Genomic DNA, 27,227 nt, shown 5'->3' on the forward strand with positions numbered 1-27,227 from the left:
AGAAGTGGCTCTGTTAAGGAAGAGAAAGTATTTTAGGAATGCAGCAACAGGGCCTGAGAGGTGAGCAGGGACCAGGTCACAAAGATCCTTGCCAGTCACAGGTGTTCAGACCTTATCTGTTGGTAGTGGAGAAATCACTGAAAGTTATGTGTTTATTTGGAGGAGGACTTGTGTGAACAGGTTGTGGGACTGTAACAGGGCAAGACTTTCCTCTGGGCTGTGAGGGCACAGGTAACGAAGACACCTGGACTGAGACAATGGTGTCGGGGAAGGAGGAAAGAGGACAGATAGAAGAATCCACAGAGCTGATAACTGATAGGATATGGCTGGGTGGGGACAGGGAGAAGTCAAGGCTTCTTTCTTTAGCAAACTGGGTCAACGGTTATGAATTTCACCATAGTAAAAAAACAAAACAAAACAAAAAACAGTGGGAAAAAGCCAGTGTGGAGGGGAAAATGATGAGATCACTTTAGATTATAACAAATTTGTGATTCCTATGAAATATCCAAGTAGAGCTGTCCAGAAGATAGTTGGAAATACAGATCTATGGGAGATCCTGTCTGTTGCTCATTCAATATCCTAAGACAGGGCAATTTTGTTTGGAACAGTGATATGCCCAACTAAAAAATCCACTCTCCTAGACTCTCTTGCCAGTCTTCCAGTCTTCCCAAACTCTCTATGGTTGGTCATGAAACCCCCATTCTGAGCAAAGAACTCTAAGTGCATATCACCTGGTGTAGGTTCTGGAGAGGCTGTTTGTTTTCTTGATAGCAATGGATGGGCCCAGCTAGCATTTGCTTTTTACCCTTGCCTGTCTTCCTCCTTCCTGCCTAAACAGAGTTGGGATACCTAGACAAGAAGCAGCCATCTTGAGACCATCACCATGAAGGTGATACAGTAAGGAGGGCACAGCACACGGACAGCAGAATCTGGCACTGTGGAGCTGTGGTGAGGCTCTGAGCAGTCTACCACCTGAGAAAAACAAGCACTGGAACTGGTTTTCTGTCACCTGCAGCAAAACATGATCCAAGAGCTAAAGCCCTGGAGACAGATCTGGGTTAGAGATAAGAGATTTGGGTCAGTATCTAAATGGTAACAGCAATGGGGTAGATACGGGAAAATTAGGCATCCAAATATGCAAAGGCAGGGATGATTTTTATGAGCTAAAGGACAGACAGGGGTAGGCTCATAGGCAATGTTGAAAGGAGGAATTCCAGTTCATAGACCAAGTGTCTTTAGGTTACTTTTTTATTGTCAACGTTTCCATACCCTTATTCAAAATAAAATGATCAATGTAGGGCTCTTCAATTAATACTCAACTGCATGATATTTATTTTATAATAACTTTCCAGGTGCTTCACCGAGGGCTGGTGTCTCTGTTCATATGTGTGGTGACTTACCTCCCAGAGTGTGGCGTGTTCTGTGTTCAGGAGCTGACTTGGTAAAGTTCAGCTCTTCTCTGTCTTCCACCAAGCAAGGAACCCTGGCCTTCTCTTTGGAAATGCTGTTGCAAGGACTGCCCAGGACCTGTGTTGCAATTTAATCTGACTATCCTATCTTTTGTCAAGATTCTTTGATACCGTCTTCTACTTGATTTTCTTGATTCCTTTCTTCTCCCCACCTTGCTTCACTACAAAAAATCCCAAAACCAAAAACTGATTTTACCTAACCCATGGATTTGAACACAGTATTCCCTTTCTTGAACACTTATGTTGTCACTAGGATAAACCCCAAATGCCTTAGCACAGTGTATCTGGCCCCAACCTTTCCATTCCATCTTCAGTCCCTGTGTTTGTCGTTGCCCCTCCCCCATCTCTGCACACACATTCAGCCACTCTGAATGTCTCATTCTGCCTTGTCTTTCTCTTGCCCTTTTCCAGGCCTTTGTAGGCTGTTTTCTTGCCCAGAAATGTTTTCTCCGCCTCCTGCTCTGACCGACTATCCCCATCCACCCTAGTGCAGCCAGATTAATTTTCTGGTTTTCCCAGCGGTCAGGAATGGCTCTTCCTTGTCCCTCAACCTGTCCCTCCCCATCCCTCTCCAGATCCTGTTGATTCTCCCCACTAAACAGCTATAGTTTTTCTTCTCCTTTCCATCATGACTGATACTCACTGGATCACTGCCATAGTCTCTTCCAGAGCTTCCATGTCTTCAGTCTTTCTCGATTCAATTAATCCATCCTACCTTTTGCAAATTTTTCAATGTCAATCCCTTGCTTAAAACCCTTTAGGCCCCTGATGGTATTTTCTCTGCAGACCTCTCAGGCCTCATTTCCTAGATTTCAGGTGCAAAGTAAAACCAAACAGTGCTGGCTTCTGAGGTGCCCCCAGTCCTCTCTGTCCAGCACAGCCCCTGTTCCAAGCCCCTGCAGGGCCAGCTTGGCACAGTAGATAAGCACGAGGCCTCTGGCACTAGACTGCCTGGATCCCAGCCTAGGTTCAGCCGCTTATTATCTAGCCGCCCTTGGGCGAAATATTTAACCTCACTGTGGCAGTTTCATTATCAGTAAAAAAGGGCTAAAGGCAGTTCTTAGTTCATAAGAGTTTTAGAAGATTTTAAAAGATAATCCTGAAGAGTATTCAGAACAGTGTCAGGAATAAACTTTCAGCGTTAGCTGTTATACTTGTCTGTTATATCCCTTTTCACCCTTGAGATTTGTCTGTTTTGTCCTCTTCTATTGCCTAGCATAGTGCCTGACACATAGTAGGAGTTCATTAAATATTTATTAGAAAATGAATTTGCTAACTTAGTGTGTCTTGTCATATTTAATTTCACCAGTTACATTATTAATATTATCAGATTCAAAACTGGGAGCTCTGCTATTCTACCCTGTACTCTCAATACTAATATTCCCAATACTATGGTAGATGTTCAATTCATTTTTGCTGATTCCATGTAAACTGGCTTTTACTTATTCAAGTTTTGCAAAGACATAATATAAGTGGGGGAGACCCCCATCAGGAGAGCAAATGGGAGAAAACACGGGGCACTGGCAGGGGACAGGGGCAGCAGGTGGCTTGTGGCTAGGGCAGAGAGGAGGGCTGTGAGGGGAAGTCCTGGGAGGCTAGGGGCCCGGGAAGCCCAGCTATCTCAAGGAGCTCAAAATAGGCTTTTGGTTCTATGTAATCCACATTTCTTCTTAGTTTAGAAAATAGGTCTTATGAGAAAATCAGGCCCAAATGTTCCCTCCATCCCAGTTCCCCCTGTGCGTGGTGGACAGTCTGATTCCCTGTGCTTCACTGAGGAAGCTTTTTCATTAACAGCCACAGTACTATGAGATGTATTCATCTCATTCCATTTCCCAGGTGCTGGAGTTTGCATGTTCTTAAAAAATTTAATCCAAACATAAAGTGAGTACTTACTACTCCCCTGTTTTCTAGATAAGGAAACTGAGGCTTAGAGAGGTTAATAGAATAAAACTCACAGCTTATCAAGAGGTGGGTTTGGGATACAAGGTGGTGTTTGCCACATTCCAGAGCTGATACTCTTAACCTCTATGTCAGATTGCTTTATAAAGGTGGATTTGTTACTTAATTTGAAAAACATCTATGGATTTGCTCACTTGCTAGGCCTAGTGCTGGGTCCTGGGAACACAGAGACGAATATGGGTGACCCTTTTTCTCCAGGAGCTCATGCTGCATCATGGGTACAAACTAGTCAATAGGCAGTGAGGTCACGGTGTGGGGAATTCACAGGGTGCTCTGCCTGGAGAGTGGGGCTTGTGTCCTTCTACTGGGGCCCAGTGCTTTCCTAGGATCATCAGGATGGCAGTTGAGTTGAATCTTGAACTCTAGAATTGGGAGTGATGATGACTCTAATGATGTTTCTGGAAGCATTAGCATCAGCAGCTGCATAAAACATTTATTTTATTTTTTTTTTTTTTAGAGACGGGGTCTCGCTCAGGCTGGTTTTGAACTCCTGACCTCGAGCAATCCGCCCGCCTCAGCCTCCCAGAGAGCTAGGATTACAGGCGTGAGCCACCACGCCCGGCAAAACATTTATTTTTTAATGCTTATTATGCATTGTAAATGAAAAAAGAAAACTCCACAATAATTTGTATTTTATAACTTTATTTTAATAAAACATATGTATGTATGAAAAAATTCTCACCCATTATACACCAAAATATTGTCGTGGTTACTATTAAGTGATGAAATTACTTAATAGTAGTTTTTCATTATGGATTATATTTTTATTGTATAAATATATCTTATATTTGAAATATAATTTTATTGCAGAAATGTAAATTGGTACAACCTTTGGCATTATTTATTACATTTGAAAATATGTAAACTCTTGCACTGGAGATACACAGACAGAGGAGGACAGGGTCTGGAAGACCAACTCCTAAACACACTATTACCAAACGTGAGAGGGGCCATGGCAAAGGAAAGCCAGGGGCTGCAGAAGGATAGAGGAGGGGCTCAAACCTAGTCTGGGGTTCAGGGGAGTTTTCCCAGAAGACTGGGATTGTGTTCCCAGGTTGTGTCTATTGCCCTTGGGTGACACTCCTTGACTCCTGCAGAGTGATGGCTAGGCAGTGTTGTGGGCCTGCAGTGAACACACTGAGCTGTAAGAGGGGCTAAGAGGTGACTTGTAGAACATAAAACCACTTAACCTGTGGTGAGCCTACACATTGAGTTTTCATGGTTTCAAATTTTCCTTTGCATTTGTGAAATAGTACAACGTATCTAATGTGGAAAAAGTGAATTATAGTTTAGATTTCTTTTGTCATCTCAGAAACTAGTAAAAAGAATTTTCAGCAGGAATTTCATTGAAAGCTTTCAAAATTTGGGTTCTCATTTGTTAGCTGAAAAATAAATATAGGCTTTGAAAATAACCTAAATACTCAGTAGTAAGGGAATAGTAAAATAGACATATCATGATTAAATAATTGTGGTATATCTATAAAATGAAATATGATGTAACTATTAATATGATATGATGATTTTTTAATGGCATGAGACATGCTTATGAAAGAATATGGTATATAAAGACAATATTAACTCTATCATGTAAAAAAAATCCTTAGATAAAATACTGCAAGAAAATATATTTAAATGTTGACGATGGTAATTGCTAGTTGGTTGGATTATGTGTGATTTTTTTATACATTTTTTTGTATTTCTAAGTTTTCAACATAAAAATCTATATTTTTAAATAAAGCTTTCTTAAGATAATAATTCACACATCACACAGTTCAGTCATTTACAGTGTACAAGCAAATGGGTTTTTTTTTCATATTCACTGAGTTGTGCAACCATCACCACAATCCAATTTTAGAACACTTTCATCATCCCCAAAAGTTGCCCTGTTCCTAGTAACGATCACCTCCTGTTCCTGCTCCCTCTCTCAGTTCTAGGCAACCACTAATTTACTTTCTATCTATATAGATTTGCCTATTCTGGATGTTCTATGTAAGTGGAATCATACCATATATGTCCTTTTGTGTCTGACTTCTTTGATATAGCATAATGTTTTCAAGGTTCATCCATGTTGTAACATGGATCAGCACTGCATTCCTTTTTATTGCCAAATACTATTTCATTGCCTGAGTATGCCATACTTTGTTAATCTATTCATTGGTTGATGGATATTTGGTATGTTTCTACTTTCTGGCTATTCTGAATAATGCTGCTATGAACATTCTTGTACAAGATTTTGGTGGACATGTTTTTAACTCTTTTGATATATACCTAGGAATAGAATTGCTAGGTCATATGATGACTCCATTTAGCATTTTGAAAAATTGCAAAAGTGTTTCAAAGCTGCTGTACAATTTTACATACCAGCAACATATGAGGATTCTACTTTTTCCATATCCTCGCCAACATTTGTTATTGGTTTTTTGATTATAGCCATCCTAGTTTTGTGGTTTTGATTTGCATTTCTCTAACGACTAATGATGTTGAACATTTTTTCATGTGTTTATTGGCCATTTGTATATCTTCCTTGGAGAAATGTCTATGCTGATCCTTTGCCCATTTTTTAACTGGGTTGTTTTTTGATTTGAGTTGTGAATGCTTTATATATTTTGAATACAAGTCTCTTATCAGATACATACTTTGCAAATAATTTTTTTTTCATTCTGTGGGTTGTCTTCTTACTTTCTTGATGGTATCATTTTAAGCAAAAAAGTTTTTAATTTTGATGAAATCCAATTTTTCTATTTTTTCTTTTGTCGCTTGTGCTTTTGGTGTTTCATGTAAGAAACCATTGCCTAACCCAAGGTTACAAATATTTACTTTTATGTAAACTTCTAAGAATTTTGTGGTTTTAGCTTTTACATTTAGGTCTATCATCTATTTTGAGTTGAATTTTATCATGGTAGGAAGGGGTTTAATTTCATTCTTTTGCATGTGGATATCCAGTTATCCGGGCACCATTTGTTGAAAAAAACTCTTCTTTCCCTATTGAATTGTCTTGGTATCCCTGTTGAAAATCAATTGACCATAAATGTAAGGGTTTATTGCTGGACTTTCAATTCTATTCCTTTGATCTACATGTTTATCTGTCTGTATGCCAGTACTACATTGTCTTCATTACTGTAGTTTTGTAGTAAGTGTTGAAATCGGAAAGTGTAAGTGCTCTAACTTTGTTCTTTTTCAAGGTGGTTTTGGCTAAATCGGGTACCTTACATTTCCATGCATTGCTTTTATACCTGGGGCAGGGGGAGTTTTTAGAAAAAAAGAAAGAAAGAAAAAGGAAGATAGACATTGCTGAAGGAACTATAAAATTCATTTTGTGTTTTTTAAGTGATATTTTTGCAGTACACCTTTTCACTTGGACGACAGAATTTCTCTCTTCTAAATTCTGTCTTGGTCATGGCAGATTTTTTTTTTCCACTGTTGATGAACACTGTGTAGTACATTGATTCAGCGAAAGCCTCATCTCCTGCCTTGAGTCATTTGGCTGGGTTGCGGTTATTTCCATGTAGGAGGGTCCTATAGCACCCTAATTTTTGGTTTACTCCTAGCAAAGTATTATCATACTTTGTTGCTGTGGTCTCTACACTGTTTTGGTTGCACAGCTCATCAGCCTTTGAGTATGTATTTTTACATGTTCATTTTGAGTATACAAATATATTTATTTAGAAAGTATATAGATTCATGATTATCATATACATTAAAACCATACACAAAACAGGATTTTAGAGGATGGGTTAAAAAACGATTCGAAATGGAAGTTTCCCCACACCTCAATGGCTATCTGGAGACTGCCTGCTTGATCTTTCCTGCTTACCCTCTGTGTGTTCCTAGCACCCAGCCAGCTAAACTAGGACTTGGTACACAGCAGAAGCTCAAAGACTGTTATGCAAAAGAAAAATTTCAGATATCCTACTATTCCTATTAAAACACATTGCCTTCATTCCTAGGCTTTGCACCTAGCGAGTAAAGGTTCTGCATCTGTCATCTGCTAGGGTCTTTTTATAAAGAGCCTGTGGCCTTTTCAATCTCTCCTTGTCTTCTCTTTTGCGATTGCACCTCGTCTAACTTATTTATTTAGAAAATAGGGATTGTATCATTCTTCATTTATACTCTTCATTTCCTACTGTGTGGTCAGTCATATTCCTAGATGCTAAGACCACAAAGAATGGAAAGCAAGGTGTCTGATCAGGATGGTATCACCGAGCTCTTGGATGTGAACATCAGGGCTTCAGAGAGCTGTACTGTAAAGAATGAGTGGGGAGTTAGCCAAATGGAGAAGAGGGGAAGGCCGTCCCAGCTGAACTGCGGGAGCAAAGACAAACCAGCACATTCCGAGGTAGGGAAAAGTCTGCTGTAGCTGAACACAAGGGGTAAGCGCAGTTGCATCTGTGTTTTATAAATATCTCTCCGGCAGCTCTGCAGAGGCTGAGCTGGAGGCTGTTGGTTCCCTGAAGAGTAGGGCACATTTGAGGTGCAACGCTGCACAGGTTTAATCAAGCAAGGGCTTGATACAAGCCTTCATCCCATCCCTGCCCCAATTAAATCAAACCACACACGCACAAATAGAGGCTCAGACATATCCTGACAGAAAATAGCCTCTAGGGTATCCAGAACCCCCAGTCTACTGCTACCGGCGTGTCCAGGCGGGCCTGAAAGCCCAGATGCCCCTTCCTTCCTGGATCTCGTCCCCGTCCCGCTCACGGGGGAAGCAGGGGCGGAGCCAGCGGCGCTCTGGGGGTGGGTCCTGCGCCGCGCCCCTCCTGGAGGCCTCGAGGCGCCGGTAGGCGGGGCCTTCCTGCCGGGCAGTGTCCTTAACGGCGCCAGGCCCCGCCCCTCGGCGGGAAGGCGGGGCCGAGCGAGCGCGCGAGCAGGGCCGGAGCCGGCCTGGTAGCCCGCCGAGCCGGGAGCAGCGAGCGGAGCGCCTGGGCGGCGGCGGCAGTGCCTGTGCGATGGCTCCCACCGTGGACCGGAAGGGCTACTGGGGCCCCACGACCTCCACGCTGGACTGGTGCGAGGAGAACTACGCTGTGACCTGGTACATCGCCGAGTTCTGTGAGTGCGGCCTGAGGCGGGTAGGGAGGGAGAGAGGGCGCGGATCTGAGGAGACGCCGTGAGAGGAAGGCAAAGGGCGAACCTGGAGAGGGGCGGCACCAGGCCTGACCCGGGAGCTGGAGTGGGGCGGCCTGGGCCGGGGCAAGCTGAGGGCAGCGGACCGGGGAATCCAGTGTGTCGAGTGAGGAGTGCCAGGGTCTGGGCAGGATGAAGGGGGACCTCGGGTTTGGGGGGCGGAAGAGATTGGGGGACTCCCGCTGGACCTCAGGGAAAGCCTGAGGAGCAGGGTTGGGATTGGGGAATTCCTCCCTGAGGGGCGAAGTCGGGGCCGGCTGGGGGCAGCCCGAGAAGAGGTTGGGAGAGTGGAGGACTCTGCTCATTGGAATGAGGGGCCAGGACACCTGCTCTGCTGTTGCTGCCACCACCTTAGCCAGAAGGGCACGGAAGAAGGGGGGACAGTTCCTAGCTTCTTCCTTCCCCAAATCTGTGAAAATTCTAGGTCTTTCCCTTTTTTTTATCTGTTCTTATTAGACCTCCTCGCTCACTTCTAGAGAACAGTTTTTACCTCTTTGAGACACCCCCCCCCCCACAGGATATCTTCAAGTACCAGAGATCGTCCCGTCCGCTCTCTGAGTACTGCTGTTCAACTATCATCTTGCACGAAAAGTAGAAGGCAGAGCACCTGGTCTGTACCTTCCTGCTCAGGCCAGGCTCCCAAGAGCACAAGGGACCAAGTCCCTGCTCCACTGTGCCCTATACCACTACCTAGAAGTTAGGGGTCATCTGAGGGCACTACTTCCACTGAATGCACCTTCTGAGGACTTAAGGAAGAACCCTTCGCTATCTAGTTGTTGCTCTGTCAGGCACTGCTGGCCAGGTGGGGGTTGTTATCTGTGTCTTTCTGTCTGTATTCCTAGATGATGTTTCTTGCCAGGCTAGCAGTAATCTCCCACTTCTTTTTCTGTTGTTTAGTTTGGTCACATTTTGAGATCATAATATTCGATCCTTTTTTCAGGTACCTGCTCGTGGCAAGGTACAGAGAATATTCTTTGGCTATTACTGCTTTCTTTTAATTGGATCTACTTCTCAGGATATGAAGCAAAATTCTTCTTAGCTAACCTTTTCATTGTTGTGTCCTGCTCCCAGGCATGTGTGTTTGACTTTGTAGGAAAGAGACAAGCATTTCATGCCAGATGATCCTACTTTATTCTATTCCAGGAATTGGCTAAGATAAGTTAAAGAAAACAGAATACTTTTTGCAGTTTTCAGGACTTTAGTACCATTCCTTGAGACCATGATTTTGGCTGAGAGTCACTTTTCCTGAACTACTAGTTTAAATTAATAATTGTTACATAATGAGAAATATGGGCATAGGGATCCTTTGTAGTGTAATTCCTTGGCAGCACAAATATTGGCAAAGGAACTAATTTACCAGTTTATTGTTAGATCACTTTGGCAAGCCCATGCCTGGTCCAGAAGACCTGGACCATGAGGGAATAAGTTAAAAACTATGCTCTTTGAACTGTAAATGTGTAACATGCAAAAGGGGAAACTCAAGAGTCTTCAAATATTGGATGAGCTATCATATAGAACAGTTAACTTTTTAAATTTTTTTAGAATCTGGAATTAGGGCCTATGGGCAGAAACTAAGTGGGGAGATTTCCTTCAGCATAAGGAAAAACTTTCTAACCAATGATATAGTCATGGAACAGGTTGGCTTGGGGGATAGAGGTCTTTCTTTTCTTTTTTTTCTCAACAAAGCAAAGGCAAAGAAGGCTTTCTGTCACTGAAAGTGTTAAAGCAGACATTGCTCAACTAACTCATGTGAATATTTTAGAAGGAAATAATTGTTTAGTAGAGAAAAGGGGCTGCCCTTGGTTGGCCTTCAGTTCCCTTGCACCTTTATGTGTCTACGTAGGTAATGATGACTCTTAGTTTAGAACCAAGGTTTGGGATTAGAATCAAAAGAGAAAACTGGCAGTTAAGTCATGTGGACTATGAACGACTAAGATACTAGTGTTCTGGCAGATAGCTGTGAGAAATGGGAAATGGTTTTAGTTTTCAATGTGCTCAGAAGAGGAAACTCTGAACAGATTGCAGGGAGGGTTTTGATATAGAAATCTAAGAGTTTCAAGAAGAGGATGAGTGAATATTAGTAGCCCTATGCACAAATACCTTGGGAGAACGTGATCTGGAGGAAGTTGAGGTCAAATCACCTTACCATAGCAAGTGGTCGACATCTATGAAATCTTGGAGTAAGAGAATTTGATCTATGAAAAATATGCTGATTAATAATATGTTTAAAATATGTGTTCAAAACAAATGCAGTTTTATCATTGTATTATTTACAGTAAAGGGAATATTAATGATGGTAATATTAAGGATAACAATGGTAATAATAACTATTATCTAAGTGCTTGCTATGTGCCACATTTTGTTAAGTACTTCATATGTCTGATCTCTCTTTTTTTTGTTTTTGAGACAGAGTCTCACTGTTGCATCTAAGTGCTCACTATGTGCCTCATTTTGTTAAGCACTTCATATATCGGATCTCTCGCTCTCTCTTTTTTTTTTTTGAGACAGTCTCACTGTTACCCAGGCTAGAGTACCATGGTGTCCAGCCTCACAGCAACCTCAAAATCCTGGGCTTAAGCCATCCTCCTGCCTCAGCCTCCAGAGTAGCTGGGACTACAGGGGTGCGCCACCATGCCCGGCTAATTGTTTCTCTTTTTTAGTAGAGACAGGGGTCTCACTCTTGTTCAGGCTGGTCTTGAACTCCTGAGCTCAAGCAATCCTCCTGCTTCTGCCTCCCAGAATGCTAGGATTACAGGCATGAGCCACTACTCTGGCAGTCTTATTTCTTTTGATCTTTACAGTAATTCCAAAAAGAAGGCATTATTGTCCCCATTTCAAAGATTAGGAAATTGAAGCTTTCAGAAATAACTTACCTAAGGTTGCAATAAGTAGTGTAAAGATAGTTTTCAAGTTGAGGTCTGACTCCAAAGGTATTATACTATATTACCTCCCCATCATTATTTCTATCACACATTGATTGTTTTGTCCCTGCATTCAAGGGATAAAGACAGATGTGAAGTACTATAATATCACAAAGGACAAATTGAATAACTATTCAATTTATTCTGCTATCTTTCAATTGTTTTTCAGCATTAGGGTATGTGTCTTTTGGGTAATAATGACAAGTTTGTGGAATTGCATGGTCAGACATGGCAGTGGTTCTCAGTCACTTTCAGCAGCTGAAAAACTGTCTTTTTAGCATCTCCCAAGATCAGTTCAAATTCCTTTTTGTTTGAGGAGATTGTAAGGACCAGGGGAAAAAGTAGGAGGTCTCTCTTTAGTTGTGAAATAATAAGCTCCTTCTTGCCAGAAGTTGTAGGTAGAGGCAGTCCTTGTTTTGCATGGTAGCGTGGGACCATACAAATGACCTTGCAAGTTAAAACCAGGTAAAGTGATCTTAATAATAATGGAAAAAGTTATATAATAATCAGTGGGAAAAGACTGCTCTGTGACCTTTAAAAAAATTTTTTTTGGGATAATTTATGTTATTTTATTCATTTAATATCATTTACTATATGCCAGGCAGTTCTCTAAGCATTTTATAAATATTAAGTAAGGATTAAATGGGAATAATGTATGTAATGTGTTTAGCACAGTGTCAAGAACATAGTAATTGTTATGTAAACTCTTACTGTTGGTTGTAAATATATAGGGAAAGAAAAAGTAAAGCATATTTATTTTTAATTTTTTTTATTTCAGGAAATTATGAGAGTACAAACATTTTGGTTACATGTTATGACTTTGCCACATTCCAAAAAGAAAAGCATATTTATTTAGTACACAGTAATGTAAAACATTAAAAACATTGAGGATTAAAGTGTTTTATTGTTTAGTAAAATAACTTATCAAGAGTAGTTTGAACAGTGCTTGTCTTCCCATCATATAACTTATATGAATATTTTTTCTATACCTTCGAGAATCCTTTCTAAATTTAAATCAGCTTCTAAAATTTATCCTTTGCACTTTCAATATTGTGAAATATCTTCAAGAGTTCCTTTAATGGGGAGTTTTTTTGCTAGTGTCATTTCTTCTGGAACATCTTCATCCTTTTCTCCACAACCACTTTGTTCATTTATGTTGATAAATTTTCCCTCACTAAATTTCTCAGGTTGCGTATCTAGAGTCTCTTAAATGGTACCAGTGTCAACAATCCTGTGGTCAGCTTTCTAATATAACTCCATTTATGTTTGATTGGAATTTCACTTCCAACATTATCACTTTTTGTTTCTCTGCATCCCTTTCATCATTATTGCCCAGTATCCTCCTGTTATTCATTTTTGTAAAATGGCACATAAATTTTTCATCAGAGACAAGGAGGCAACTCAACTACATGCTTTGCTTTTTATACATGATGAACTGAGTAACAGATGTGCAGTGACTGATCACCAGCAAATTTTGAAAGCAGTGACTTGGTTGGCCACTGATTGTGTTATGCTTTTATTATTTAAACAATGATCTGTGGACTTAAGATCTAGTAGTCAAGTTTGTACTATATTCAGCTACTCACAGTTAATATGCAGTGGTAATTGAATTTGAATCGTGTTGTTGGGGGATTGGTGTTATTTAACTAAGCTGCAATATCTGAAATTTGAGCATATTGTAAAGTGAAGACTGCCTATATATTTCTAATCCTTGGAACATTCCTATTAAGAATGTTAGTTGTTGTTACCCATTTTTAAGAGGAGGAAGCTGAGTCTTAGGTTAAGGAAGCAGCTCAGCATCATATAGCTATTATGTGGCAAAAATGATATTCAAATTTAGATCTGACACCTCTTTCTACCAAAGCATACTGTATATAGGAAGTGGAGTTTCAGGTGCCATTGCTTTAATGGAAGAAATAATTTACCAAAAGGGAGGTAGAATGGAATTCTAAGCTTTAATTATAGCCTCAAGGAGGAATTACCCAGTTAAAAATTATTCAGAATGTTTCACTTATTCAGCAAATATTTATTGAGTACCTAGTTTGTCGTTGACTCAGACTGTAAAACTATATATGAAGACAGCCTCTCTGTTCAAAGTAGCCAAGAAGCCAGTAAGGGTACAAACAGGTATAAACAGGCACACTCCTATTTTCAAGTGAAATGCATTCCTAAAAATGTATTTGATAGAAGAATGTCCAAGAATTGATATGAGGGAAGGTTTTTATTTATCAAAAGGTAAGAAATGTTTTGAAAATTCCTAATTATGGTTTTCACAGAGGCTACCTCAGTCTGAGGAGGTAACCTGAGGAGGTAACCTAGTAAGACTTTCATAGATGGGGATAATGAGTGGTAACTTCTGGTATGACCATCTAGCTGTCTCCCTTTTGTCTTTGGGCTATAGGTATTGTCTCTTCTCATGGGTTTGCTGCCCCTCTGCTTATCCTACTTGTAGGAACTGGGAAGAAGGAAAGTAGGGCAACCCTCAGCTTTTATAGTTTGTTACAGGATTCACTTAGGTTGGGGAAAAGGGTCTTTCTTTCCTTGCCACTGCAGCACAAGTCAGGAGAGGCTTTAACCAGCTGCCTCTGCCATACACATATGCCATAAAAGGCATGTGGCTGCTTGTAGCCCTTTCTTTGGTTCCTTTCTTTTCCTTTCCCTTTCTTAGGGTCCTTTCTTTCATCCTCCCTGAATAGTAGCCTCAAGTGAGCACACGTCAGACTTCTTTTGGTCCTGGGACTCTGTGGGCTGGCAGAGGTGACATAGTTGTCACCTTAAGGAAGATAGTTCCTTCCCTGAGGGTTATTGACCGGAAAACAACACTGCCTCCAGCTATAGTTCAAAAATATCACAAATCAACTGAAGAATGAAGACCAAATTCAGTGTACAAAAGAGTTTAATGATGTTATGATCATAATGATGTTATGATGTATATGTTTTTGTTCGTGGTTACTGACTCACAACTCCTATAGCCCTTGTTACAGTCTTTTGTTATAATGTTGGGGCACTTTAGGCCTCAGAAACAGGCCTCAGGAAACAGAATCTCTTTCTCTGACCTTCTCATGCCCTCCTTTTACCTGCCCAAGGCAGGACTCTAATCTGATTGTGGATCTGTAAGACCCCTCATGGTCCTGCCTAGTACCCTGGAGGAAGAAATGCTGCACAGGACCACCAGAAGAATCTGAACAGACAGGCCTTGCTGGTTTGGATTTCCCCGATCAGTCTATTAGTATTAGGTCATACCCTTTTTGTCCGATCACATTTCAACATGGTTGTCCATGCTTCAATCATGCTAATTCAATGAAGTCTCCATAAAAGGCTCAAGAGTACGAGGTTCAGGGAGCTTCCAAATAGCTGTATAGGAAGATGAACAAGAACTCATCCATGTGTCAGAAGGATGGTGCACCCCAACTCCATGGGGAAAGAAGCACCTGAACTCCAGGCCCTTCTAGACCTTGCCCTGTCTATCTCTTCCTCTGGCTGTTTATTTGTATCCTTTAAAATACAGAACATTCCCAGTGCAAAGAAATGATTAATGTTTGAGATGATGGATATGCTAATTACCCTGATCTGATCACTATACATCATATGTATTGATCACTATACATCATATGTAACATTACTGTGTACCCCATGAATAGGTACAATTATTATTTTTACCTATTTGTACAAATAATTTGTATTATTTTTTTATTATTCTTTTTCTTTTTATTTTTTTTTTCTTTTTAAGGATAAAGACTCATCTCAAATGTATTATTTTTAAATAAAAATTTTTTAAAATTCTTTGTAATAAACTGGTAAATTTAAGTGTTTCCCTGAGTTCTGTGAACCACTCTAGCAAATTAATTGAAACTAATTAAAAGACATAAAATTTACCATCTTAACCATTTTTAAGTGTATGTGCAGTTTGATAGTGTTAAGTACATTCACATTATTGTGCAATCTCTGGAACTCTTTTTATCTTGTAAAACTGAAACTCTACATACATTAAACAACACTCTGTTCTCTCCTTCTCCCAGCCCCTGGCAGCTACCCTTCTGATTTCTGTCTCTATGAATTTGACTACTCTCAGTATCTAATATAAGTGGAATCATACAGTATTTGTCTTTTTGTGACTGTCTTACCTCACTTAACATAATGTCCTCAAAGTTCATCCATGTGGTAGCATGTATCAGAATTCCTTCCTTTTTAAGGATGTATAAAATTTCATTGTATGTGTATGCCACATTTTCTTTATCCATTCTTCTGTTGCTTGGGTTGCTTCCACTTGGCTATTGTGAATAGTGCTGCTGTGAACATGGGTGTGCAAATATCTCTTCAAGGCTCCAAAATGGAATTGCTGGATCATGTGGTAACGTAGCAGCTGTTTTAACCTTTTCATCATAAAGAAGGCTTTTTATTATTGTCTTTCATGGGCTCTATTAATTTATTATTACTCTTTCATAAATTGTAATTCATTACTACTTTTAACATAAATTATAATTGTTAATGTACTTTCTCCCCATTTTAATTAATCAAAGGCACATGTAACTGTCCCATCAGATGAGATCTATCCACTATTACCACATTGTAATAATCCATATGAGATACAGTCACTAATTACCTTAATGTATTGATACAAAAAGGAAAACAGCAAAATATTTTCATTGTAGTCTTATGGATAAATGTGATTTTTGAAATATTGAAAATAGCCAATACAGATATTAGGTCATTAAATATGAAATGTACAATTTTGAATCAAAAGTTTAGTTTAGGCCGGGCGTGGTGGCTCACACCTGTAATCCTAGCACTTTGGGAGGCCGAGGCGGGCGGATCGCTCAAGGTCAGGAGTTTGAAACCAGCCTGAGCGAGACCCCATCTCTACCAAAAATAGAAATAAATTAATTGACCAACTAAAAATATATATACAAAAAATTAGCCGGGCATGGTGGCGCATGCCTGTAGTCCCAGCTACTCGGGAGGCTGAGGCAGGAGGATCGCTGAGCCCCGGAGATTGAGGTTGCTGTGAGCCAGGCTGACGCCACGGCACTCACTCTATCTAGCCTGGGCAACAAAGTGAGACTCTGTCTCAAAAAAAAAAAAAAAAAAAAAAAAAAGTTTAGTTTATTTCTGAAACAAAAAGCAGTACAATTAGAGTATCTGTCTAAACTATTAACACAGTTTTGCCATCTTAATGGTAGCTTGTTTATGCTAGCAGCAAAGAAGCCTGAATATCAAGTAGTGATGAAATCGCATAAGGTGTTTCCACAGCTTGTTGAGAATTGAATATTTTTGTTTGCAAGAAGTGATCCAAAGCCTGGAAGAAGTGGTAGTCAATTGGTGCAAGGTCTAGTGAATATGCAGAGTTTCTGAGTCCAGTCTCTGTAGTTTGAACAGTGTTTGTGTAACATGTGGTTGAACGTTGTCTTGCAAGAGGATTGGCCTGTCTTTATTGACCAATCTGGGCTGCTTAATTGCAAACATCCTAATCGTTTTGTCCAACTGATTGCAGTGGATATATACTGTAATTGACCAAGTTTTGTGAAGCTGTAGTGGATAATACCAGCGCTGGACTACCAAACAAACACTATCAGCTTTTTTTGATGGATATTCAGTCTTGGACTGTTTTGGCACTTCATCTTTATCCAACCATTGTACCAAATGCTTGCAACTGTCAAAAAGAATCCATTTCTCATCATACATAGCAGTATGATGTGGAAATGCTTTGCCTATATGCCATGACAGCAAAGAAAGGCAGGCTTTGAGATGATTTCTCTGTTGATGCTTGTTTAATTCACGCAGTACCCATCTATCCAGCTTCTTTACCTTGCCGATTTGTTTCAAATGGTCCAAAATTGTTGGAATGGTAACATCAAACCTCGCTGCTAATTCACACATAGGTTGAGATGGATTCACTTCCACTACAGCTTTCACCTCATCATTATCCACCTTGGTCTCAGGTTGCCCATATAGCTCATTTTCAAGATTAAAGCACCAGAATGGAACTTCTCAAACCATGGACATCCTGTGTGTTTATTAGCCACATCCTTCCCAAACACTTCTTTGATATTTTGAGCTGTGTGTGCAGCATTGGTTCCACGATAGAACTCATGTTTGAAAATAACACGAATTTTTGACTTATCCATGATTTCACAAAAATTGCTCTAAAAAAAATTTGAGAGATAATCAGAAGCCAAAACGTGTATTTGAAAGAATGAGGATGTACCTTCAGAATAAAAATAAGCATCAAATTGAAATGTCAGAGATAACAACTGTCAAACTAAGTACTTAAGGAAATTGGACATTTCATACTTCACCTAATAATAGCTAACATTTATGGGGCTTACTATGCAAAGTTCTATGTGTGTGCTATCTAGTAAGAATCCTTATTATAATCCCTACAACAACTCTTTTTAAGTTTGGTTCTGTTAGTGGTCCTGTTTTATAGATCTGGAAATTCAGGGCAGAGAGGAATTAAATAATTTGTTAAAAGTTTTCCATTTTGCAATTGGCAAGTTGAGGATTTAAACTCATGCAAACTGACTTGGAGTGCATTCTCTCCTCTCTATTTACTTTCTACTTTTATAATTAGCTTTTTAAAGTATAATTTACTTGTAATCAAATGCATCTGTTTTAAGTATATAGTTTGAAAAGTTTTGACAGGTGTATGCACCTGTGTAACCACCATCCAAATCAAGATGTAGACTATTTCTATCATCCTAAAAAAGTTACCTAGCAGAGCACTCTGTTGTTGTTGTTTTTTGTTTTGTTTTGTTTTGTTTTGTTTTTTGAGACAGAGTCTCATTCTGTTTCCCAGGCTAGAGTGCGTGGTGTCAGCCTAGCTCACAGCAACCTCAAACTCCTGGGCTCAAGTGATCCTTCTGCCTCAGCCTCCCGAGTAGCTGGGACTACAGGCATGTGCCATCATGCCCGGCTATATTTTTCTATATATTTTTAGTTGGCCAATTAATTTCTTTCTATTTTTAGTAGAGATGGGGTCTCGCTCTTGCTCAGGCTGGTTTCGAACTCCTGACCTGGAGCTATCTCCCGCCTCAGCCTCCCAGAGTGCTAGGATTACAGGCGTGAGCCATTGTGCCAGGCCATTTTTTTCGTTTGTTTGTTTTGTTTTTTGAGACAGTCTCACTGTGTTGCTGGGCCAGAGTGCTGTGGCACCCTAGCTCACAGCAACCTCAAACTCCTGGGCTCAAGCAATTCTCCTGCCTCAGCCTCCCAAGTAATTGGGACTACAGCCACACACCACTACACCCAGCTGATATTTTCTATTTTTAATAGAGACGGGGTCTCACTCTTGGTCAGGCTGGTCTCAAACTCCTGACTTCAAGCAATCCTTCCTGCTTCAGCCTACCAGAGTTCTAGAACAGAGCACTTATTTGTAATCATATGTTACACTGCTTGATCTCTTAGGCAAGAGCCCAGGTAACCCAAGGGCCATTCAATTGCAAAGCTATGCACTTAACTATGTTACTATCCTGCCTTTCTCCATTATTACTTTTTCAGACCCCAGTGAGTTCAGGGACTTCAGTGTGGGACCTGGTGATCTAACCTTCTCATTTCATAAATAAGGAAAAAGACCTTGAGAAGTGAAGTGATCTGCCCAAGATAACATTGCAAATTAGTGGTGAAGCCTAGACCTAAACCCACATTCAGTAGTTTCTCAGTCTGGGAAATGATGAAGCTGAGGAGGAGGATGATGTCAGAGTTGTTAATGAGTTACCAAATCACAGGACTTCTTCAGGACAAAAAGAGCTTCTAATGACCCATGTTATTATGGTTAAGATACCTAACATCTACAGAGTACTTGACACCAGTGTTCTTCAGACTTTAATGTGCATGTGAATTACCTGGGAGTCTTGTTAAAATACGTATTTCTGGTTCGGTAGATCTGGAATGTGGCCTTAGAGTCTGCATTTCTTAAAAGCTTTCGGGTGATTCCAGTGCTGGTCTGGATATTAGAAGCAAAGCTTTAATTTCACCATGCACTTTTACATCTTTTCTTTTGTGAGGTATAGATGGTATCCTTGTATGTAAGGAAACCAAGTTCAAAACGATAAGCAATTTGTTTAGGATCATGGAGCTTGTAATGGACCCTAGGTTTCTGACTTTGAAAACCAAGTTAGGTGTTGATGTCCCTGCACAGTAACAGTAGGCTGAAAACACTGTACTTAAAGGAAAGCTTAAAAATGATCATTTTGGGTAATGAGCTAAATTGAACTTTTTCATTTCTGAAACAATTTTCATTCTTATTTGCTCCTGATACCTTTCTCAAGCTTAAACCAAGCCACCTTTTAGACTCAAGTTTGTAGTTAGCAATTAGAGCTTAGTAAGTACTTGAAGCCTGAGTCTGTTTGGAAATCTAATTTTTACTTAGCATTTACCCAGGTCTTCCAAGATATTAACTAGGAAGAATTGTCACTTTGTAGCACATGTAGGAAGAAATAATTGATTATTTTAATAGAATAGTAGTTGGTATGTGGGTAAATAAGGAGAACAGTATAATTCCTCAAATGGTAATTTGAGGAACTTCACTAAGTTGGAATACATAGAATAGTAAACATTTAAATGAAAGTATTTCCAGTACATTATTATTTCAGGTTAAAATTTTCAGTTGTTTCTTCAATTTTTGGGTTCTACTCTTGTTTCTTTGCCAGCTGTTTCCCAGGCAGTGGAAGAAAACTTACCTGGAGAGTTTTAGGTAATGCAGATGAGCATTTCAAAACAAGTAAAGGCATGAAGAAACATTTGAGGACCCAGCAAAAGGATAGAGACCAAAAGAGACAACACACACTGTTTATAGTGCCATGAAAGTCTTAGATGTTTTTCTATGGGGAAAGTATATGGTATAATGGAAAGGCTACTGGACTTGAAATCAGAATCAAGATTCCTATCTGGACTTTGCTCCATGGAGCCTTATGACTTTGGGCAAATCATTCTTTGTATCAGTTTCTGTAAAATAAGCATAATGTTTGATAGGGTTATGAGATTTAATTGGCATGATACATGTGAAAGCTCACAATGAAGTGCCTGGCAAATATTTGGTTTTCAGTAAATATTAGTTGAATTGGAATCCAGTCAAAATAAGTTAAAAGAACAAAACAAACCCATGTTTATTATATAATAGTTATGGCCTCCTCACCTGTCATGATTAGCTTTATGTGTGAACTTGGCTAGGCTGTAGTATCCGATTATTTAATTAAATACTAATCTCGGTGTTGCTATCAAGGTATTTTGTGGATGTGGTTACCATCTCCAATTAATTGTAAGTAAAGAAGATTACTCTCAATAATGTGAGTTGGACTCATCCAATCAGTTGAAAGGCCTGAAGAGCAAAAACTGAGATTTCTGGGAGAAAAAAATTTCTGCCTTAAGGCTTGTAGCATCAACTCCTGCCTGGGTTTCTTGTGAGTAGGAGAGAGGAAGGGGATTAGTGGAGGTGGGGGCAGTTAAACCTTTATTTGGGGAGGTCTCCTACTTTACTCCTTGCCTTAGAGGACCTCACTTTCCTCCTTTCTTCCCTCTCTTTCTTCCTTCTTTCTGTGTTTTCTTTCTCTTTTTTTCTTTTTTTTTTTTCTTTTTACAGGAGCCCATAGACATAGAATCTTTCACTTTTTTTTTTCATGTTTTACATTTATTTTTTATTTTAGCGTATTATGGGGGTACAAGTGTTAAGGTTACATATATTGCCCATGTCACTTGTTTTTTTTTTTTTTTTTTTTTTTTTTTTTTTTTTTTTGAGACAGAGTCTCGCTTTGTTGCCCAGGCTAGAGTGAGTGCCGTGGCATCAGCCTAGCTCACAGCAACCTCAAACTCCTGGGCTCGAGTGATCCTTCTGCCTCAGCCTCCCGGGTAGCTGGGACTACAGGCATGCGCCACCATGCCCGGCTAATTTTTTATATATATATCAGTTGGCCAATTAATTTCTTTCTATTTATAGTAGAGACGGGGTCTCGCTCTTGCTCAGGCTGGTTTCGAACTCCTGACCTTGAGCAATCCGCCCGCCTCGGCCTCCCAAGAGCTAGGATTACAGGCGTGAGCCACAGCGCCCGGCCATGTCACTTGTTTTTAAATCCAAGATTTTTAGATATTTTCTGTGGGAATGTCAATTGGACTATCTAATGTGCCATACAACTTTAACCTGATTGCTTTTGCATATGCTGTTCCCTTGTCATTTATAGCTGCATTCTGTCAGTCAGTGGATACTTCTTTAAGCCTTGCCTAATTACTTCCTACAGAATTAGGTGCTTCCTTCTGCTTCCCTCCTAGGACTTTTCTGTTGACTAAAGGAAAAAGGCCAAATTCTAACATTGTATGAAAAGCCCTTTGATTTTTTTTTGAATGAAAATTTTCACACATACAACAAAGTTGAAAATTCTTCAGTGAATTCCCAGTCATCTACTACCTAGATTCTACCATTAACATTTTCCTGTACTTTTTTTTTTGGCCAGTCTCACTCTGTCGCCTGGGCTAGAGTACAGTGGTGTCACCATAGCTCACTGCAACCTCAAACTCCTGGGCTCACATGATCGTTCTGTCTCAGCCTCCCAAGTAACTGGGACTACAGGCACACACCACCCATGCCAGGCTAATTTTTCTAGTTTTAGTAGAGTAGGGTCTTACTCTTACTCAGGTTGGTCTGAAACTCCTGGCCTCAATTGATCCTCCTGCCTCTGCCTCCCAGAGTGGTAGGATTATAGACGTGAGCCACCGGGCCTGGCCTATACTTGTTTTTCTTTATCACATATCTATCCATTTATCCATTACTTTCTCTGTCCATCAACTTATTTTATTTTTGACACATTTCAAAGTATTAATAAATTGCAGACATCTGTATGCTTTTCCTTAAATACTTCAGCATTCATAATCATTAAAGTCGAATCTTTGTTTTTTTGTTATAAAATTTACATTCAGTGTAATACACAAATCTTAAGTTATTTTTGCTGAATTTTGAGAATTGCATACACCTGTGTAACTGAACATCAGGATGTGGGACTTTTCCATCAACCAAGAAAGTTCCCACATGCCTCTTCCTTATTAATCTGTACCTCCACTTTCCCCCTTTTCTCCAGCAAAACCACTGTTCTGATTTTTTTTTCCTACCATAGATTAGATTTGCTTGTTCTAAAGCTTCATATAAATGGAGTCATCTAGTACTTACTATTTGGAATAAGGCTTCTATCGCTCAGCATAATGTTTTTGAGATTCATGCATGTTACTATGCATATTACTATTCCATTTCATACAATGGAATTACCACAGTTTGTTAACCCATTTTCCTGTTGAGGGACACCTTGCTATTTTCAGGTTTGGGCAATTATAAAGCTGTTATGAACATTCTTAGATCTTTTTGTGGACATATATTTTCATTTCTTATAGGTAAATGCCTAGGATTGGAATAATTGGGTTTAGTTTTATTAGAAATTGCCACAGCTTTTTTCAAAGTAGTTGTACCATTTTACACTCACAGAATTTGATTCACATCCTTGCCAACATTTAGTATCAGTCTTTAATTTTAGCCATTCTGGTGGATGTGTAGTTTGTACCTTATTTTATATCCAATTTATTTTTTTATTGCTTAATGATTTTAATAACATGACATAAAGCCCCTAGACTTGACATAATCATTATGCAAAATACATAGATGAATACTGTTTTCTTTTAAAAATATAAAATAAATAAGCAAGACGTGAAAATAGGCAAGTTTCCATTAAATAAATGAAAATTTTTAAAACAGAAAGTTTTCCTTTCCATGTCATTTGAAGAAGGAAAATTATCAATTTAAACAATATTCAAGTTTATTAAACAAATTTTTTAAAGTATTATAAAATGTTTAACTTTCATCAGCTTCAAGGTTTATGTTGCTCCCAAATTTTGCATGTAACTGAACTTTCAAATCTGTTAACACCCGCTGAATTGATTCCACTCTGGATTCTAAGGCGTCAGTTTCTTCTTGCAAATTTTTCTTTGTTTCTTCTAACATTTCTTGTGTTTCTTCTTGAGAATGGCTAATGAAAACATCACCAGTTTGATAAGGTGTATCATTAAACAGCCATCATCTGCAAGCATGATGTCATCACAAGCATCTTCTAAATTTTGGAGTTCTTTTTTATTTCTATTTCTTCCTTCAGCTCTGTGATTCTACTCGTATTCTGTGCAAATTTGTTTATCTTTTGTTGATCTTCGAAAGTAACATTGACATCTTCTGCAGCCGCCTTTTTCTTGGTGGCCGCCATCTTGGGACTGCACTACAGCGCGGAGCAGTTCAATTTATTCTTAACTCTGCACTCTTTCTTCCTCCTTTTCCTTGCATTACTTATGCTGTACTCTTGCCAAAACAAGTTATTTACATATACATTTATACCCCTGTATACCTTTCATTGTTCATATTGTTCTCATGAAAGATAATAATCTGTTTTAAAATCATGAAGTTTGGGGTGGTTATTCAGCAATAGATAACTGAAAAAAAAAACTCTGAAGTTGAGTTTTGAGCAATTTTGATTTCCTGTTATGAAGACTCAGAGTATGTCAGATTACACCATACCTTTTATTTTTAGAAGATGAGACTTTAAAAATAAGTATAAAGTTTTGTACTTTCATAGACTTCTTCATCTGAAGATTTCAAAGAATTTTATAACCGTCACTTTATTTATCCCTGTAATTTACTGATAACACTCAAAAGAGTTATTTTACCCAATAAAAGTAAATAAGTACCTCAAGATTGAAATAATTGAGTTGTGGAGCTGGAAAAAAATCTTTGATTCATCATAGGTGTGGACTTTGCTCTTACGTTACATACGTTCTTTAACTTTTCAGAGTAAACTCTTTGTAACAAGTGGAAAGACTGGATGGAGCCAGAAAACAAAGCAGAACTCCAAAATTATGCATGTTAAAATCTCGATTCTGTTATAAAAACTGTTTTTATGATTTCCACTCAATCATTCATACAAAATGATATGGAAAGATTCCAGATGAGATAATATTCCTAAAAATGAGACATTATGGTTTCTAGGCTATTTCACCTACTGGGTAGCAATTTTTCTTTTTTTTTAAGCAGACATGAGTGCAATCTGGTTTTGTCTTTGGAAATCTCATTGACCACTGGAGTTGATTTAATTAGTCTTGCCAATCAGATGGATGTTCTCTGTTCTATTCACTACTCCACAAATGGCCAACCTAAACTTTGGAAATGAATAGAATTATGACCTTGATACAGGAGAACAATCTGGATCTTTGGTTAAGCACAGTCATCGTTAAACATTTAGCTTCCTCTGTGTCCTTCCCTGATTGCATCTTCTTCCTTTTCCTCTGGAGATAACCAGTAGACTTAATTTAGTGTTTATCATTTCCTAGCTTTTATCACCTATGCATTTCTAAAAATGTACTGTTTAGGTTTGGTTGTTTTATATTTTATATAAGTGGAATTCTTCTGCAGCTTGCTTTTTTTTTTTTACTCAAATTGTGTTTGTTAGTATCATCCATGTTCCTGAAAATTGTCTAGGTTGATGGATCTAGATATAATTCATTTATTTTTACTATTGTTTAGAATTCTACTGTATAAATATATTGAGTATCCATTCTTCAATCATTGGACATTTTATTTCCAGATTTTTGCTATTACAAATAAGGCTGCTTTGAACATTCTTGTACATCTTCTGGAATACAGAAATTTAATAGTTTCTGTACATATTTAGGAGCATAATTGTTAGAATGTAGGGCATGCCCATATTCAACTTTAACTAGATCAGAAGTTCTCAGACTTTTTGGTCTCATAACCTCTTTACACGTTTAAAAATTACTGAGGACACCAAAGAGCTCTATTAGTTAAATCTATTGGTATTTACTGTGATTAGAAATTAAAATTGAAAAAATTTTAAATCTTTATTAATCCATTTAAGACTGATGTTTGTGAGAAATGACATTTATCCATGTTGTTGTATCAGTAATGTGTTTCTTTTTATTGCTGAATAATATCCCATTGTATGAATATACAATAGTTTGTTTATCCATTTTTCAATTGATGGATACCAGGTTGTTTCCAGTTTTTGGCTGTTATGAGTAAAGTTGCTATGAACATTCTCATACAAATCTTTTTATGGACATATGTTTTTGTTTTTCTTGAGTACGTAGGAATGGAATTGCCAGGTCATAGCATTTAGTTTTATGAGAGACTGCAAAACTTTTTCTCTAACATGATGTACCATTTTTCATTCTCTTCAAGGAAGTTTTGGGTGCTCCACATCCTCAACAATGTTTGGTGTTGTCATTCTTAATTTTATCCATTCTGGAGTGTGAGTCTTGGTATCTCATTGTAATTTTTTTTCAGAGACAGGGTCTTCCTCTGTTTCCCATGTTACAGAGCAGAGACATCATCATAGCTCACTGCAACCTCAAACTCCTGGCCTCAAGCAGACCTCCTGCCCTGGCCTTCCAGAGTGCTAGGATTATCGGTGTGAGTCACCTCCTTTTGCCCCTCATTGTAATTATAATTAGTTACCTAATAACTGATGATGTTAGCACAGTTTCATGTGCTTCTTGGCCATTTGCATACATTCTTTTGTGAATTGTCTTTTTAAATCTTTTGCCCATTTAAAAAAAATTGAGTTGTCTTTTATTATTGAGTTGTTTATTTTCATTTTTGCTTTAAGTATTTTGAGGCTATGCAATTAAATACAAATATGTTTAGGATTATGATATCTTCCTGGTGAATTGGATACTTATTTTTCAAATGCTTTTTGTTTTAAAGTTATTTTTGTCTTATAATAGCTGTACCAGCTTTTTTTTGCTGTAGCATTTATATAGTATCTTTTTTTTATTCTTTTACTTTTAACCTTTCTGCATTCTTCTATCTTATTTCAAATGCTTATAAACAAAATATTTTTTATTATCATTGTATCTCTAGTACTTAGCATGTTAGCTGTCATTTATTAAGCAAAGAATGCATATTTGCATGTTTTAGGAATGATTTAATTATAAAATGTATTGAGGAATGATATAAGTAAACCCAGTGTATGCTAGGAACTGAAGGAAGACAAAGGGTGATACTTTCAACAAATATTTATTGAGTATGTACTGGATGCTAGGCACTTATTTTAAGGGTAACCTGGATTTGTTTTAATCAGGTATGGTTAGACACACAGACACAGAATTAACTGTCAGGAAGGAAGAAGATTCTATATTTAACAGTTTCCTAGAACAGGAAACACCATGCAGGGACACATGGGGAAGCACCAGGGTCAGTCAGGGGACAGAGGGAATGAAGGGAAATGTGGGCAAGTGCCTTTATTGTGGTTTCTGTGGGAAGGAATAGGCAAGGAATTGCGAGTAGGTTTAGGATTGGCTGGTTTGAGTAATTTCAGAGAGGCCTGGGACATAGAGGCTGTCTTTAGTTGTCTGGTACCTGGCCCTAAGATGATTAGGATAGGAGAATAGTGCCTGGAGTGTTAGAGCCTGATAAATGAGGTCCTTGAAAGTATAGATAGGCTCTGGATTGCTTCGTTTTCATATGAAAGGCACGCTCCTTTGCCATTTAGGTAGCTATGGGAGGATTGGTCCCACCAGGGTCAGCTAGACCCCAGATGTCAAAGCATCAAATACAGAACCAGAAAATGTGGTTATTATAACACTGTTCTAGGTGTTTGTGCTACAGCAGTGAAGAAAGCAAATAATACAGCTATTGTCATGAGCTTGCATTCTAATGAGAGGAGATGACAAATAATTAAGCAAGTATGTAAGTGGTTTGTAATTGTGATTAATGCTA

At 38.8% G+C, this 27,227-nt stretch overlaps 1 protein-coding gene and 1 pseudogene across 1 annotated transcript in view; one reads left to right on the forward strand and one right to left on the reverse strand.

Moving 5' to 3' along the window:
• Window positions 1-8,256: 8,256 nt before the first annotated feature.
• The window catches only part of ACER3 (alkaline ceramidase 3), a 123,373-nt gene continuing 104,402 nt past the window's right edge, over window positions 8,257-27,227 (forward strand). Inside the window, exon 1 of the mRNA XM_012745051.3 lies at window positions 8,257-8,480. Coding sequence (XP_012600505.1) covers window positions 8,378-8,480 — 103 coding nt within the window. The 5' untranslated portion in view covers window positions 8,257-8,377. The remainder of the gene's footprint in view (window positions 8,481-27,227) is intronic.
• LOC142870618 (prefoldin subunit 4 pseudogene) lies at window positions 23,301-23,703 on the reverse strand (annotated as a pseudogene).

Source organism: Microcebus murinus, chromosome 4 (genome assembly GCF_040939455.1).
Source record: "Microcebus murinus isolate Inina chromosome 4, M.murinus_Inina_mat1.0, whole genome shotgun sequence".
Lineage (NCBI taxonomy): Eukaryota > Metazoa > Chordata > Mammalia > Primates > Cheirogaleidae > Microcebus > Microcebus murinus.